Consider the following 13,627-nt stretch of genomic DNA (forward strand, 5'->3'; position numbering starts at 1 on the left):
CCTGCCCCCATCCCAATGTCTTAAAGTCTGTACTGGAATTACCACTAGAAGGCACTGAAATAAAAAGATAAGCCATATAAGATCTTCATCTTTACTGCTGCAATTCATCTAAAACATTGAAATATTTTAAAGCCCAATTTCTTAATTTTTTGCATGCTGTTTTTTGCATATAGTTTTTTGTATTAATAGATTTATATCTATCAATAAATATATAGCTATATAGGTATTGTTGATATTTTAGTAACAGCAAATTGTAAATATTTTAAAAATATTTATATAACTGGAATCTCTAAGAGTATGAAAATTTCCTTAGAATTTTTGGGACAGTATGAAAAAGCATCAGATGTGATTTATGAAAATTAACTCATTGTCCTGACACCTCTGCAAATTCCTTTAGTTCCTTCTTAGTGGCTAAGTAACAATTGTTCAAGAGAGTCAAAAATATATAATCTGAAAATAGATTTAAAAGCTATGTCTCCCCCTCCTCTTTTCATCCCACAAATATGATTACTGGATCTAAATGCTATTGCTAACACTTCTGTGGCTAGGTTGGATAATAAAGGCGATAAACAGCAACACTTAAATTTGTAATGGGATCTGAATCATAATTATTAACTCTAGTGTCACTGCGTGTTTTTTAGTTTTGCCAGCTTCGCTCATTCCTAAGTGTACATCTCTTTCTGCTCTGCACCTGTGTATTATCTTATCATGTAACCATAGTGACTCCAGCTATGTCCAGCCAATGTTTTGGTTTTAAACAGTGTTGTGCGCATGCCTAAAAAAAGTTCTCACAGTTACTACCTTACTTTGTTCAACTGCCTGATGAGAGAATGTAGTCAGTCTAGGTCTTTTGTTTTCTCATTAAACAAATTTTACTATAGAACATGTTTTGGATTTCTTTTCTTTGATATTGACCATGCAAATGAACCACGGTCCATCCACCTCTGATCGGACTGTTAATTGTTCCGCGACATTTGGTAGCAGAGGATGGTTTATTTTTATTTTCAAGATTTATTGATAGGCAATTAGCCAGGCAGTTAGTCCGGCACTGAGGAGGCTGTGATTAATTGCTGCAAATATGCCGAGAAATAGGAGAAAGAAGAAGGCCGGTTATCTGTCTGCTGAGGAGTAAGCCGTTTCACAGAGAGATATCCCTTCAAGTTTACAGACTCCGTTGGCATCGGCTACACGTCTTGGAGAAGCAGCCTCTGAGCCAAGGTCAGTTTCACTGTTTTCTGTTTTTACAGACTCTCAAGCTGATGCCCCAGCAGTAACCTCTGCTCATGGGGATCAGGCTGATTATGAGAGATTTGGTGCTAGACCTAAGGCTTCACTAGGGAAGGAGGTGAGCTATTATCCTCCAAGCCCTGAGCAAACTGTGCAGGAGAAGGCTTTGCAAAGTTATTATGAACAAATTGCAGTTTTTGAGCAGGAGCCGCTAAACGCAAAGTTGTGTGCAGCATTGTATAAAAAGCATGGGAGAGCCTCTGCTGGCATTCAGTTGTCAGAATCAGCTATTTTGCCTCCCTCTTCACAAGCAAAGCCACACCCACAAGGAATTGCCATTTTGCCTTCTTCCTCAAAGACAGAGGCACGCCCAGAGTGGGATCTTGTGTCAGACGAATGGGAGCCTGACTGTCTTCTGTGTCAAAGAATGCAGAATGCATTTTCACAGATGTCCCTTCAGCAGGCATCACTCCAAGCTGCCACACCTCCTCATTCATTGGGAGCTTCAGCTAGAATGCCTATTAAGCCTGCTACTATTAAAATTCCTGTCTCAGATGGAGCACAGCAGCCTTCACCCCAAGTGCAGCCTCCACTGGTTCCTCAAATACAAAGGCCAGTGCTGACTGCAGGCCAACTTACTGTAGCAACTCAAGCGCCAGCACCTTCTGCTGGCCAGGGTGGTATTGCAGCTCAAGTACAGCCACCCCCAGCACCAGTACCTGTAGCAGCTTCAATGCAACTGCCGCAGGCCCTGGCTCAGGCACCACTGGTGCCCCCTGCTGGTTATGTCCGGATGGCACAGCCTGCACAACCAGCGCCTCCTGCAGGCCAAGTCCCAATTGCACAACCTGCACAGCCAGTACCCCAATTGCATGTTCCTCAACAGGCACCCTCTATTGTACCACTGGCTGGTGATTCAAAACTGAAGTGGTCAGGACAGAATTACAGGGCATGGGTCAGTGAAGTTGGACTTTTGCTTCGTAGAGAATGTACCCATGTGATGGTGTTTAATCCTCCTGCCCAGCCATGGCCTCCTGACATATGGGACTTGAATAATAGAGCATGCAGAACATTATTGATGTCCATGGACACTGAATTGCAGCTCACATTTTCACAAGATGCAACTGCCCAACAAATTTGGGCTCAATTAGAGGCATGTTACCAGCCTGCGTCCATTGAGTCTACATGTTTGCTTTTGTCCGAGTTCCATGGTTCTAGATTAAAACCTGGTGAGCATATCGGAGAACACTTAACTAAAATGAAAGGAATAAGAAAAAAACTGGGTGAAAAAGGCTATCCTATAGATGACTTTCAAATGATCAGCATTATCATTAACTCTTTGAATTATGAATGGAAAGATTAATTTCTAAGATTAATCAAGTGCCTATTGCTCAACGCAGAGTGGATCATGTATGCAGAATTTTAACCGAAGAAGAGGCACTTAAGCAAGCCGCACCACATTTAAGGGAACCACCTGCATCGAAGGCTTCAGTGAGGCATCCCTTCCGTGGAAGGGCCTACGTTCCAAGGATGCCAAGATGCTACATCTGCAATCGTGTGGGACATGCCACCCGGGATTGTTCCCAACGGTTCCCAGCGCCCGTCATGTACCAGCCCAGAGGAACAGATTCCAGAGGAGGCAGAGGTAGAGGCGGACGACAAGGTCGTGGTCCCAGGCGTGATCCTCAAGCTCCACTTGCCACATTGGTTGTAACCAACGATCCACAACCTCAACCAGAGTACGACAGACGCCTACTTTGGACTTTGGACAGTGGAACAGCGTTACATGTTACCTACAGAAAAGAGCTTTACACAGAGATGCACGAGCCTGAACCTGAACTTCGTGAACTGTACTCTTTTTCAAATCATCCTGTTCAGGTCATGGGAAAAGGAACTGTCTATATTGAAGAGCTCGGTGCATTCATTCCCGATGTTTACTATGTACCATCAGCTAATAGTAGTTTGCTTAGTCAGAGTCACTTGTCTAGGGTGTCAAAATTCCAGGTCCATCATCTCGAAAAAGCAAGTTATGTAGTTAAAGATGGAGATATTGTTGCTGAAACAATGTTGATTGGTGGTGTTTATTATATAAAGCCAAAGTCTAAGCCGCAAGAGCAGGCAAGTATACCAGTTCCAATAAGGGAGAGCACAGGCCCAGTGAGAGATGTCCCAGAGAGAGATCCTGTTGCTACTCCAAAGGCTCCTAAAGCCAACAAGAAGACAAATAAGACACAGGTTGCTCACAGCAAGCCTGAGGTTCCTAATAAAAATGCTAATGTTGAGAATTCACTAACAGGTAAACCTTTGCATTCCAGGTGTATCCATAAGTGGCATAGAAGATTGGGTCATGCCAGTTTCCGTGTTCTGAAGAAGATGCCAGAGTTCGCAAGAGGTTTGGATCTAAAGGGGTGTAAGGTGTTCCTGGACTGTGCTGTCTGCAAGAAAGCCAAATCCAAAGCAGCAACAATTCCAAAACGCGCTACACACCTGTCAACACGCATTTTTGATTTGGTACACACCAACATAGTGGGTCCTTTTGCACCAATTGGTGGTAAAATATATTTCTTGACAATTGTTGATAATTACTCTAGATATGGTTATGTATTTTCTATGAGAGAAAAATCTGAGACCTTTCAGATCTTTAAAGACTTTGCCAATCTTGTCTATACCCAATTCGAAGTCAGCATCGCCAGAATTCAGAGTGATCGTGGTGCTGAATTCATGTCTCAGCATTTCCAGGACTGGATGCGTAAGAATGGGATACTACACCAGACCTCAGCTCCTTACACTCCGGCTCAGAATGGAGTGGCAGAACGCAGAAATGGAGTTCTGCAAACCATGATGTGTTGCCTCCTTGAAGATGCTAACCTCAGTCTTCCATACTGGGGTGAAGCTATCAAATATGCTAACCATATCATCAACCGCACTTGGAGTAGTGTGATAAATCAGACCCCTTATTTCATGTTATATGGACACAAGCCTGACCTCTCACATCTCCATATTTTTGGTTCCTATGCTATGGTCAATATTCCTTTAGCCCAAAGAAAGAAAGGGGTCCTGCAGCAAAAAGGATGAGATTTATGGGCATTGATGATAATTCAAAATGGAGCAAATACATGGACTCTCATCATGTCGTAGTCATTTCACAATCTGCAGTGACATCCCCTTCTTTTGTCAGCGTCTGGTCCATAAATATGTTCAATCATTTTATAAAAACCAACTACAAATTTATATTTAATTAATGTTTTAAAAATTGTATTTCCTGAGAACCAAAACCTTTAATATATCTAAATAACAAATAGCTAGGGAAGATTAATTTTACTACACTGCATAATGTTTAATAATTTCTTGATGGCACAGATGTATTTCGACTTGAAATTGATCCATAAGAATAATTTTACCTATAATCAGTTGATTAGCTAACAGTTTAGTGTACAGTTTACAGACCATGTTAAGAAGTGAAATAGGCCTATATGGTGCCAAATCCTGGAAATCTTTGCCCAACTTAAGGATCAAAATTATACTAGACTGTTTCCAGAACTCTAGTAAAGGATCCCCTTGGTGCAAAGTATTGCATAAAAATGAAAATTCAGGTATTAAAATCTCTTTAAACTCTTTATAAAATCTCCTTTCAATCCATCAGGGCCAGATGATTTTCCATTCTGAATAGTATTGAAAACTTCAGAGAATTCTGAAATAGAAAAAGGAGATTCCACAAATTGGATGTCTTCTGGAGCCAATTCTGACAATGTTAATCTATTTCAAGATTGATTTTTATTGGTGATTGATCATTTAAGGAACTTGAGCAATACCTTTGGTTTTAACAAAGGCACATGGGAGGTCATCTCTAAAACAGAATATGAATCATTATCAGAGATGAAAACCATTGCTTACGATTAACGGAAGCCAATTTCATTCACTTCTCCCTCCACCTCTCCATATTTTTATGTCTATTTTTTATTTTTCTAAATTTTATATGTTTCATTATTTTTCAATAATGATATTTGTTCTCATATTGCAAATATTTTAAAAATATTTGATTGGTCTGTCTAAGGCTACTCTATTGATAATCAACAGTATAGCTTCAAAACAATGAATTGTTAAAACTGCCGAGCTGCTATACAAGCAAATCATTAAGAGACTGTACAGGTGGCACCCATTTGCAGTGCTTCTGTTCCAGATGAACAACAGTGGATAATGAGACTGTGAAACAAGTACTATAAACATGCACAAAAGCCCTTTCATCATTTTCCACATGCATAAATATACAAAAAGGAGGCAAAAAGCATGGACAACAAGGGTCACTGTACATATTGTTTATTGGCCTGCATAACACCTTATGAGCAGCCTCACAACTCTTACAAAATGCTCACAATAAATAAACCTAAAATATACCAAAATGAAAGAAATGTATTTAGTAAAGGTAAGGTAACAGGCAACTTTGTAAGTATGTTCCAATCACAAAAGTTACAAAGGAGGAGAAAAATTTATTGCATTCTTTGTACGAAAATCAAAATAGGATTAACAGACACTGTACTACGGTAATACCAGATTAGATTATGCAGTTTTACCAAATGAGCTTTGGAGTATTGTGCCAGACTAATAAAGTATTCGCATCTGTTCACTTTTCAAAAGCCAGATTTTTCTAGGAACTTTTCTAACAGATAACTTGGAAAATTCACCAGATCCTAAGACATTATATACTGATAAAGATTTAATCTAATTCTTCTTATTTAGACTGAAAGATCTAGATTATTTAACACTGCACACACTGATGAAGATTTCTAGCAATTTTAATCTTAACGTACTTATAAATTCAGTAAATACAGTATTATAAACTTCTGCAACTTTTTATTATATTACCTTGTGGCTTTATTATAAAAGTCATTTAAAATGCAACATTACATAAGAACATTTGACAAAATTAAATATAATCTAAGCCTTAAAGCATAGAAGGGAGCCACCTGTTTTTTGTATTTAGGCAATAAAAACAAAAAGAAAAACTCATGATTTCAGCCCCATTTTTATACCCCATGCATAGAGGGGAGCTGAAATCCTTTGGCAGGCAGCTCTTTCAGCCATCCTCCAGAAACAAGAAGGAGCTAAAATCCAAACCCAGTGCATGGAAGATAACTCGTTCAGCTCCATTTCTGAGCCCCACCAAAAAAATTCAGCTTCCAGCCCCCAGAGATGAGAAGGATTTTTTGGGGAATCCAGCAAGAAAGAGTGCAAATGGCGATCACATGATCATGCAGTGCTTAGCAACCAGCTGTGAGAACAAGCATCCATATCACAATCACATGACCATGGGAGTTATTGATGCAACATTATGTGACAACCAGAAATACTTTACAGGCTCTAAAGCACCCTTTCTGAGGCCATTGTAATTCCAGATTATTGTTAAATGAACAGTCATATATCAAGGACTACCTGTAGCGTGACAATAAGAGATATGACTAGAGCACTTACTGTGAATTTGCTTCTTGATTTCCTTTGAAGAATCAAGCCAATTCTAAAAAAACAAATAACACGTAATGAGAAATAAAATATTTGTGAATTTTATAGCGTAACTGCTATTGATTCATTCAAAATCTGTATATACCGTAATATTCTGAGAATTTTTCATCTATCAATTTCTAAACTGCCTCAACCACTGAAGAAAGTTTGGGTTTACATGTTAGTATTTAAGCTTCTACAGAAGTAATAAAATACAAAAACTGATAATAATAGATGGCCTGGAAATTTACCAACTTTAAACTATTGTTAACAAAAAGAAATAAACTGCCAGTGAGTAAATCAATGAACCACTCCTATCTGTATTGGAAGAGTCAGACATCCACGACTTTAAAAATCTCAACAGCACTGGAGTCACATGAAGTTCATTGTTTCACAAGACAATACAGCTACACAGAATGTATAGAGGCGGCAAATAAATTTAACAAATAAAATAAATAAATACTGCCTAGGTCCCACAAGATCATGGTGCTTTATAATTGGGGTGTGAAATGTGCCAAATCTTAGAGATTTTATTGAACAGGGAGACATGACAAGAGAAAGACTGCTATGTAGATAACCACGTCCTAGGCCACTCAGTGCTCAATAAGAGAATATGCTGAACTGCACCCAGAAATCAGCTAGTATCCTCTAAAACTGGTAGAGTAGAAATCTTACATGGAAAAAGAGGCACAGCCATAACCGCTTGTGTAGTCACATTCTAAACCAGTTGTGACATCTGAGTGGTCTTCAGGGGAAGCACCATGTAGAAGAGGGGTTTCAAACTCACAATGTCACATGACGTGTCAGAACATATTGCGACTTTTTTCCCATTGCTGGAGCTGGGGTGGGCGCAATTTCGGCATGACGCATTCAGCCCATGGGCCGGCAGTTTGACACCCCTGATGTAAAACATTTCAAGGAATTGAGCATGAGGTGATTAAGGTATGAATGGCTGTGAGAATGGCCTGCCAACGATGCAATTGTCGCACAAGATAAATATGTTCAAAGACCTTCCTGGCCATTACTGCCATTTGCTGTCTGAGCCAGGATCTGAGAATCCAGGAGGGCTCCCAAAGAGATCAGGATTTAAATTGAATTACATCAAACTTTTTACTTTCTTTTGCTTTAATTTTTTCATTCACTAAAAAAATAAACCGTCCAATTTCCATATACTTCACTACCTATCAGTGGTAGGCTCCGAGTATTCAAAATAGTTTTCCTTCATTATGAAAAGTAAAAGATTACTGTTTGCTATACAATTATAAAATGTCACTGAAACTCATAAGGTAATATTCACACAGCTGACTATATTGTTCAAATTCTCTCACTGTAATTTTTGGGAGAGATGTATTTCTTTAAAATATGGTCTTAAATAAGTCATAGATCGATGAGGCAATTTTAAAGTTAGGTGCGGGCAGAGGTGTCTACGTGATCTAATACTTTCATCAATTTGACTTATTTTAAGATTTTTATGTTGATGAAAGCAGTGTTGTGCTCATGCTTTTTCATTTGTTCCCTCCTTTCCAGTGGTGACTTCGATATGAACAAGGAACCATTTTTATCTTGGATAAGTTGCTGAGCCAAAAGATGACTTTTGCCCTTTCCCTCAGGATAAGAGATGCACATCAAAGATAGAAAAGAGGGGATAACTTTGCAAACCAGATGGAAAACTCAGAGACTGATATTCCCTGTGCCTATATTAACTGACAATGTGAAATTATTATCTATATATGCTAGCAAGAAGGGAAGCGGTGGCTCAGTGGGTTAGGACGCTGAACTTGTCAATCAGAAGGTCGGCAGTTTGGCGGGTCGAATCCCGAGTGCCGCGTAACAGAGTGAGCGCCTGTTACTCGTCCCAGCTTTTGCCAACCTAGCAGTTTGAAAGCATGTAAAAATGCAAGTAGAAAAAATAGGAACCACTACGGTGGGAAGGTAACAGCATTCCATGCACCTTTGGCGTCTAGTCATGCCGTCCACATGACCACGGAAACGTCCTCGGACAAGCGCTGCCTCTTCAGCTGTGAAACGGAATGAGCACCGGCCCCTAGAGTTGGAAACGACTAGCACGCATGTGCCGGGGAACCTTTACCTTTACTTTTTATGCTAGCAAGCTATTTGCTTTTTCACTAAGACTATAAAATGAAAACAAGATATGTCTCATATTTTCCCATCTGAGGCTTTCTTTCTAGCTGAGGATTGCTAGTGAGCTACCTATGTTTATTTACAAACACTTTCTCCTGCACAAATCACTGTCTTAAAGCAGCAAGTGAAAGGGCATAAAAACGTTTTTTAAAAAGAAAGAAACACAAAGACCTCAAAAGTGTCTATATTTTCCCCCAACGATATTAGATTTTATGGTCATAAAAGATAATTTAATTGCTTCTTCAAATATGCAGATAACACGAGAGAATTTCCTTTTAGATTAGATTGCCCTTTACTGTCTTTCTCTTTATAAATTGTTTTTCTACAGATACTGCTTTTTCTGTGCTAGTTCATGAAAATAATAGTTCGAGACTTAATCACATAAGTGTACTGATGTTCAATATCTCTGTAAACATAGAACTCCAATTAAAATTAGAATGAAATAAAAGTAATCCTTTACAAAGCAGAAAATCTAGCTTTCACAATTAATTACTCATATATAGGATACTTTTTTCTATGAAAAACCTTTGAACTGCAGGTTTTTCTTGCAAAACGTGTATATCTTTTTATTCCCTTCTGTACACTAGTAAAATGCTCATAGTATCTACTTTCTAAGACTCTACAAACTAAAAGTTAAACTAAGACTCTACAAGCTAAAATGTCATTCCAGTTAATGTTATAGACTTGATAATCACAGGGAGAGTTCAACCTCTGGCAGATTTGAACCACTGTGTTGACAAACTGCTGTGAAAAACTGTCAAAGCTGCAAAATGGAAGATAACACTCTTCCAAACTGGGAGATGCCATCCTAAACAAGCCAATCGGTCAACAGCTCATCAATGCTTCTGTTACTATCATAATGTAGATCTGATCCCGAGTTTGTAGCCATACTCAGTCAGATTTACTGTCACTTTGCCTCTTGGACTCATTAATAAACCAAGGAGCTAATCAGAATGAATCAGAAAGAAAGGCTCCTTATAAAAATAACAGAATTTGACCAAATTGTTGAGATATTCCCTAAATGCCTTCAGAAATCTGTCTAGATCTATGTACTTCAAGTAGTTTATTTGTTTCAGATTTGTCTTACATTTTAATTAATTGCTTTAACAATGATGATGTTATTTATTGCAAATATATTTTTAAAAGAAAAGTGAAAATTAGAGTTCAAATGCTTTCAGTCAGCATTCTCTATTTCATCACATCCATATAGCATCTAGGCCAGGAGTCCCCAACTCCCGAGCCAGGGACCAATATTGGTCTGTGGCTTTTAGGAATCAGCTGCACAGCTGGAGGTGAATGGCGGGCAAGCGAGCGAAGCTTGATCTGTTTTTGCAACTCAGCTCCACCTCAAATCATCAGGCATTAGATTCTCATAGAAGCACGAACCCTACTGTTAACTGCACATGCAAGGTTTTTAGATTGTGTGTGCCTCCTCTCTCCCCCCCTCCCCATCCATGGAAAAATTGCTCAGTTCAAAATATGACAGCAAGAGATAGCATTATAGTTACCCTTTTCTGCTCAAAATCTGAGGGTCTGGACTAAAAAAGACTTAATGTTCAGTAACAAAATTCCATATATTACACAAGTTCCCAGTCTTTTAGAAGTCATTTTTACACATTTAGTACATACCTTCTGATCTGTGTGGTCTTGGAATAACAAGCCAAAATAGTCCCTTTCCAGTAGGTTAAGATGCTCACATACTTTGTCAAACAACACCTGACCTTTTGTTTTTTTCTAGGAAAAAACAGGGTAAATCAATGAAACATGTATATAATACAATGCTACATACATTTTTAAAACACATCTATACCAAAGAAAATACTCTGCATTTGTTATCATGGTTACAATTTGTTATTTCAGAAAAAAAAATCAAAAGGGAGTAGATGCTTCACAGTCTATATGCAGCATGTAAGAAAGGACTGATTAAAACCAATGGAGGGGAGATATTTATTTAGATAACAAAAATTTAAGTAGGACAAATGAAAAATCAGCAGCAATTCTTAAAATCCTGAAATACTGGTGTATATTTAGGAATCGTTAATGTCTCTTACAACTTTTTTTTAAAGGAATCAAATATATAGTTTATTATCTGAGTACTCCCCTTCATGGATTACTGCCTTGTCGTGGCGAAGGGGCTTGCATAATTCAATGAAGCTATGAGCTATGCCGTGCAGGGCCACCCAAGACAGAAAGGTCATAGCAGAGTTCTGACAAAACGTGATCCACTGGAGAAGGAAATGGCAACCCACTCCAGTATCTTTGCCATGAAAACCCTATGGATAGTACCAAAAGGCAAAACGATATGACTCTGGAAGATGAGCCCCTCAGGTCGGAAGGCATCCAATATGCTACTGGGGAAGAGCAGACGGCTAGTACTAGTAGTGCCAGAAAGAATGAAGCGACTGGGCCAAAGCCGAAAGGACGCTCAGCTGTGGATGTGTCTGGTGGTGAAAGGAAAGTCCAATGCTGTAAAGATTTTTTCTCCATAGGAACCTGGAATGTAAGATCCATGAATCAAGGAAAGCTGGACGTGGTCAAACAAGAGATGACAAGACTGAACATCAGCAAACTAAAATGGACAGGAATGGGTGAATTTAATTCAGATGACCATCAGGTATACTACTGCGGGCAAGAATCCCTCAGAAGAAATGAAGTAGCCTTCATAGTCAATAAAAGAGTAGGAAAAGCAATACTGGGATACAATCCTCAAAATGACAGAATGATCTCAGTTCGAATCCAAGGCAAACCATTCAATATCACAGTAGTCCAAGTCTATGTCCCAACCACCAGTGCGGAAGAGGATGAAATTGACCGGTTCTATGAAACCCTACAGCACCTTATAGAACTAACACCAAAAAATGATGTCCTTATCCTCATGGGGGATTGGAATGCTAAAGTAGGAAGCCAAAAGATAACCGGAATAACAGGCAAGTTTGGCCTTGGAGTACAAAATGAAGTAGGGCACAGGCTGATAGAATTTTGTCAAGAGAATACGATGGTCATAGCAAACACTCTTTTCCAACAACCCAAGAGACGGCTCTACACATGGACATCACCAGACGGTCAACACAGAAATCAGATTGACTATATGCTCTGCAGCCAAAGATGGAGGAGCTCTATACAGTCCGTAAAAACAAAACCAGGAGCTGACTGTGGCTCAGACCATGAGCTTCTCATTGCAAAGTTTAGGCTTAAACTGAAGAAAGTACGAAAAAGCACTAGGCCACTCAGGTATGAATTAAATCATATCCCTGTTGAATATACAGTAGAGGTGACAAATAGATTTAAGGAATTAGATCTGATAGACAGAGTGCCTGAAGAACTATGGAAAGAGGTTCTCAACATTGTACAACAAGTAGCAACCAAAACCATCCCAAAGAAAAAGAAATGCAAGAAAGCAAAATGGCTGTCTGAGAAAGCTTTGCAAATAGCTGAGGAAAGAAGGGAAGCAAAAGGCAAGGGAGAAAAAGAAAGATACGCCCAATTGAATGCAGAATTCCAGAGAATAGCTAGAAGAGATAAGAATGCCTTCTTAATTGAACAGTGCAAAGAAATAGAAGAAAACAATAGAATAGGGAGGACCAGAGATCTTTTCAAGAAAATTGGAAGGATGAAGGGAACGTTTAATGCAAAAATGGGCATGATAAAGGACCAAAATGGCAGGGACCTAACAGAGGCAGAAGAGATTAAGAAGAGGTGGCAAAATTACACAGAAGAACTATACAAGAATGAGCTTAATATCCCTGATAATCACAGTGAGGTGGTCACTGACCTCAAGCCAGACATCCTAGAATATGAAGTGAAGTGGGCCTTAGAAAAGCTGAGCAACAACAAAGCTAGTGGAGGTGACAGTATTCCAGCTGAGCTATTCAAAATCTTACAAGACGATGCAGTAAAAGTGCTACACTCAATTTGCCAGCAAATTTGGAAAACTCAACAGTGGCCACAGGATTGGAAAAGATCAGTTTACATTCCAATTCCAAAGAAAGGCAGTGCCAAAGAATGTTCAAACTACCGCACCATTGCACTCATTTCTCATGCTAGTAAAGTTATGCTTAAAATCCTACAAGCTAGACTCCAGCAGTATGTGGACCGAGAACTACCAGAAGTACAGGCAGGATTTCGAAGAGGCAGAGGAACTAGAGATCAAATTGCCAACATACGTTGGATCATGGAGAAAGCTAGGGAGTTCCAGAAAAACATCTACTTCTGCTTCATTGACTATGCTAAAGCCTTTGATTGTGTGGATCATAACAAACTGTGGCAAGTTCTTAAAGAGATGGGCATACCAGAGCATCTTGTTTGTCTCTTGAAAAACCTATATGTGGGCCAAGAAGCAACAGTGAGAACGGGACACGGAACCACTGATTGGTTCAAAATTGGGAAAGGAGTCCAGCAAGGCTGTATACTGTCGCCTTGCCTATTTAACTTATATGCAGAGCACATCATGAGAAAGGCAGGGTTAGAGGAATCAAAAGTTGGAATTAAGATTGCCGGAAGAAATATCAACAACCTAAGATATGCAGATGATACCACTCTAATGGCAGAAAGTGAAGAAGAACTAAAGAGTCTCTTGTTGCGGGTGAAGAAGGAGAGTGCAAAATGTGGGTTGAAACTTAACATTAAGAAAACCAAGATCATGGCATCCGGCCCTCTCAATTCCTGGCAAATAGATGGGGAAGAAATGCAGGTAGTGACAGATTTTATTTTCCTGGGCTCCAAGATCACTGCAGATGGGGACTGTAGCCAAGAAATTAAAAGA

General features: G+C 39.2%; 1 protein-coding gene across 5 annotated transcripts in view; it reads right to left on the reverse strand.

The window, feature by feature from the left end:
- EPB41L2 (erythrocyte membrane protein band 4.1 like 2) overlaps positions 1 to 13,627 on the reverse strand; it is a 95,694-nt gene that overhangs the window by 36,728 nt on the left and 45,339 nt on the right. For all 5 annotated transcript variants that reach the window (XM_083379931.1, XM_083379932.1, XM_083379933.1 and 2 more), the window contains exons 4-5: positions 10,495 to 10,599; positions 6,697 to 6,739 (exon numbers count right to left, since the gene is read on the reverse strand). In XM_083379931.1, coding sequence (XP_083236057.1) covers positions 6,697 to 6,739; positions 10,495 to 10,599 — 148 coding nt within the window. The remainder of the gene's footprint in view (positions 1 to 6,696; positions 6,740 to 10,494; positions 10,600 to 13,627) is intronic.

This window comes from Vipera ursinii (genome assembly GCF_947247035.1).
Source record: "Vipera ursinii genome assembly, chromosome: 1".
Classification (NCBI taxonomy): domain Eukaryota; kingdom Metazoa; phylum Chordata; class Lepidosauria; order Squamata; family Viperidae; genus Vipera; species Vipera ursinii.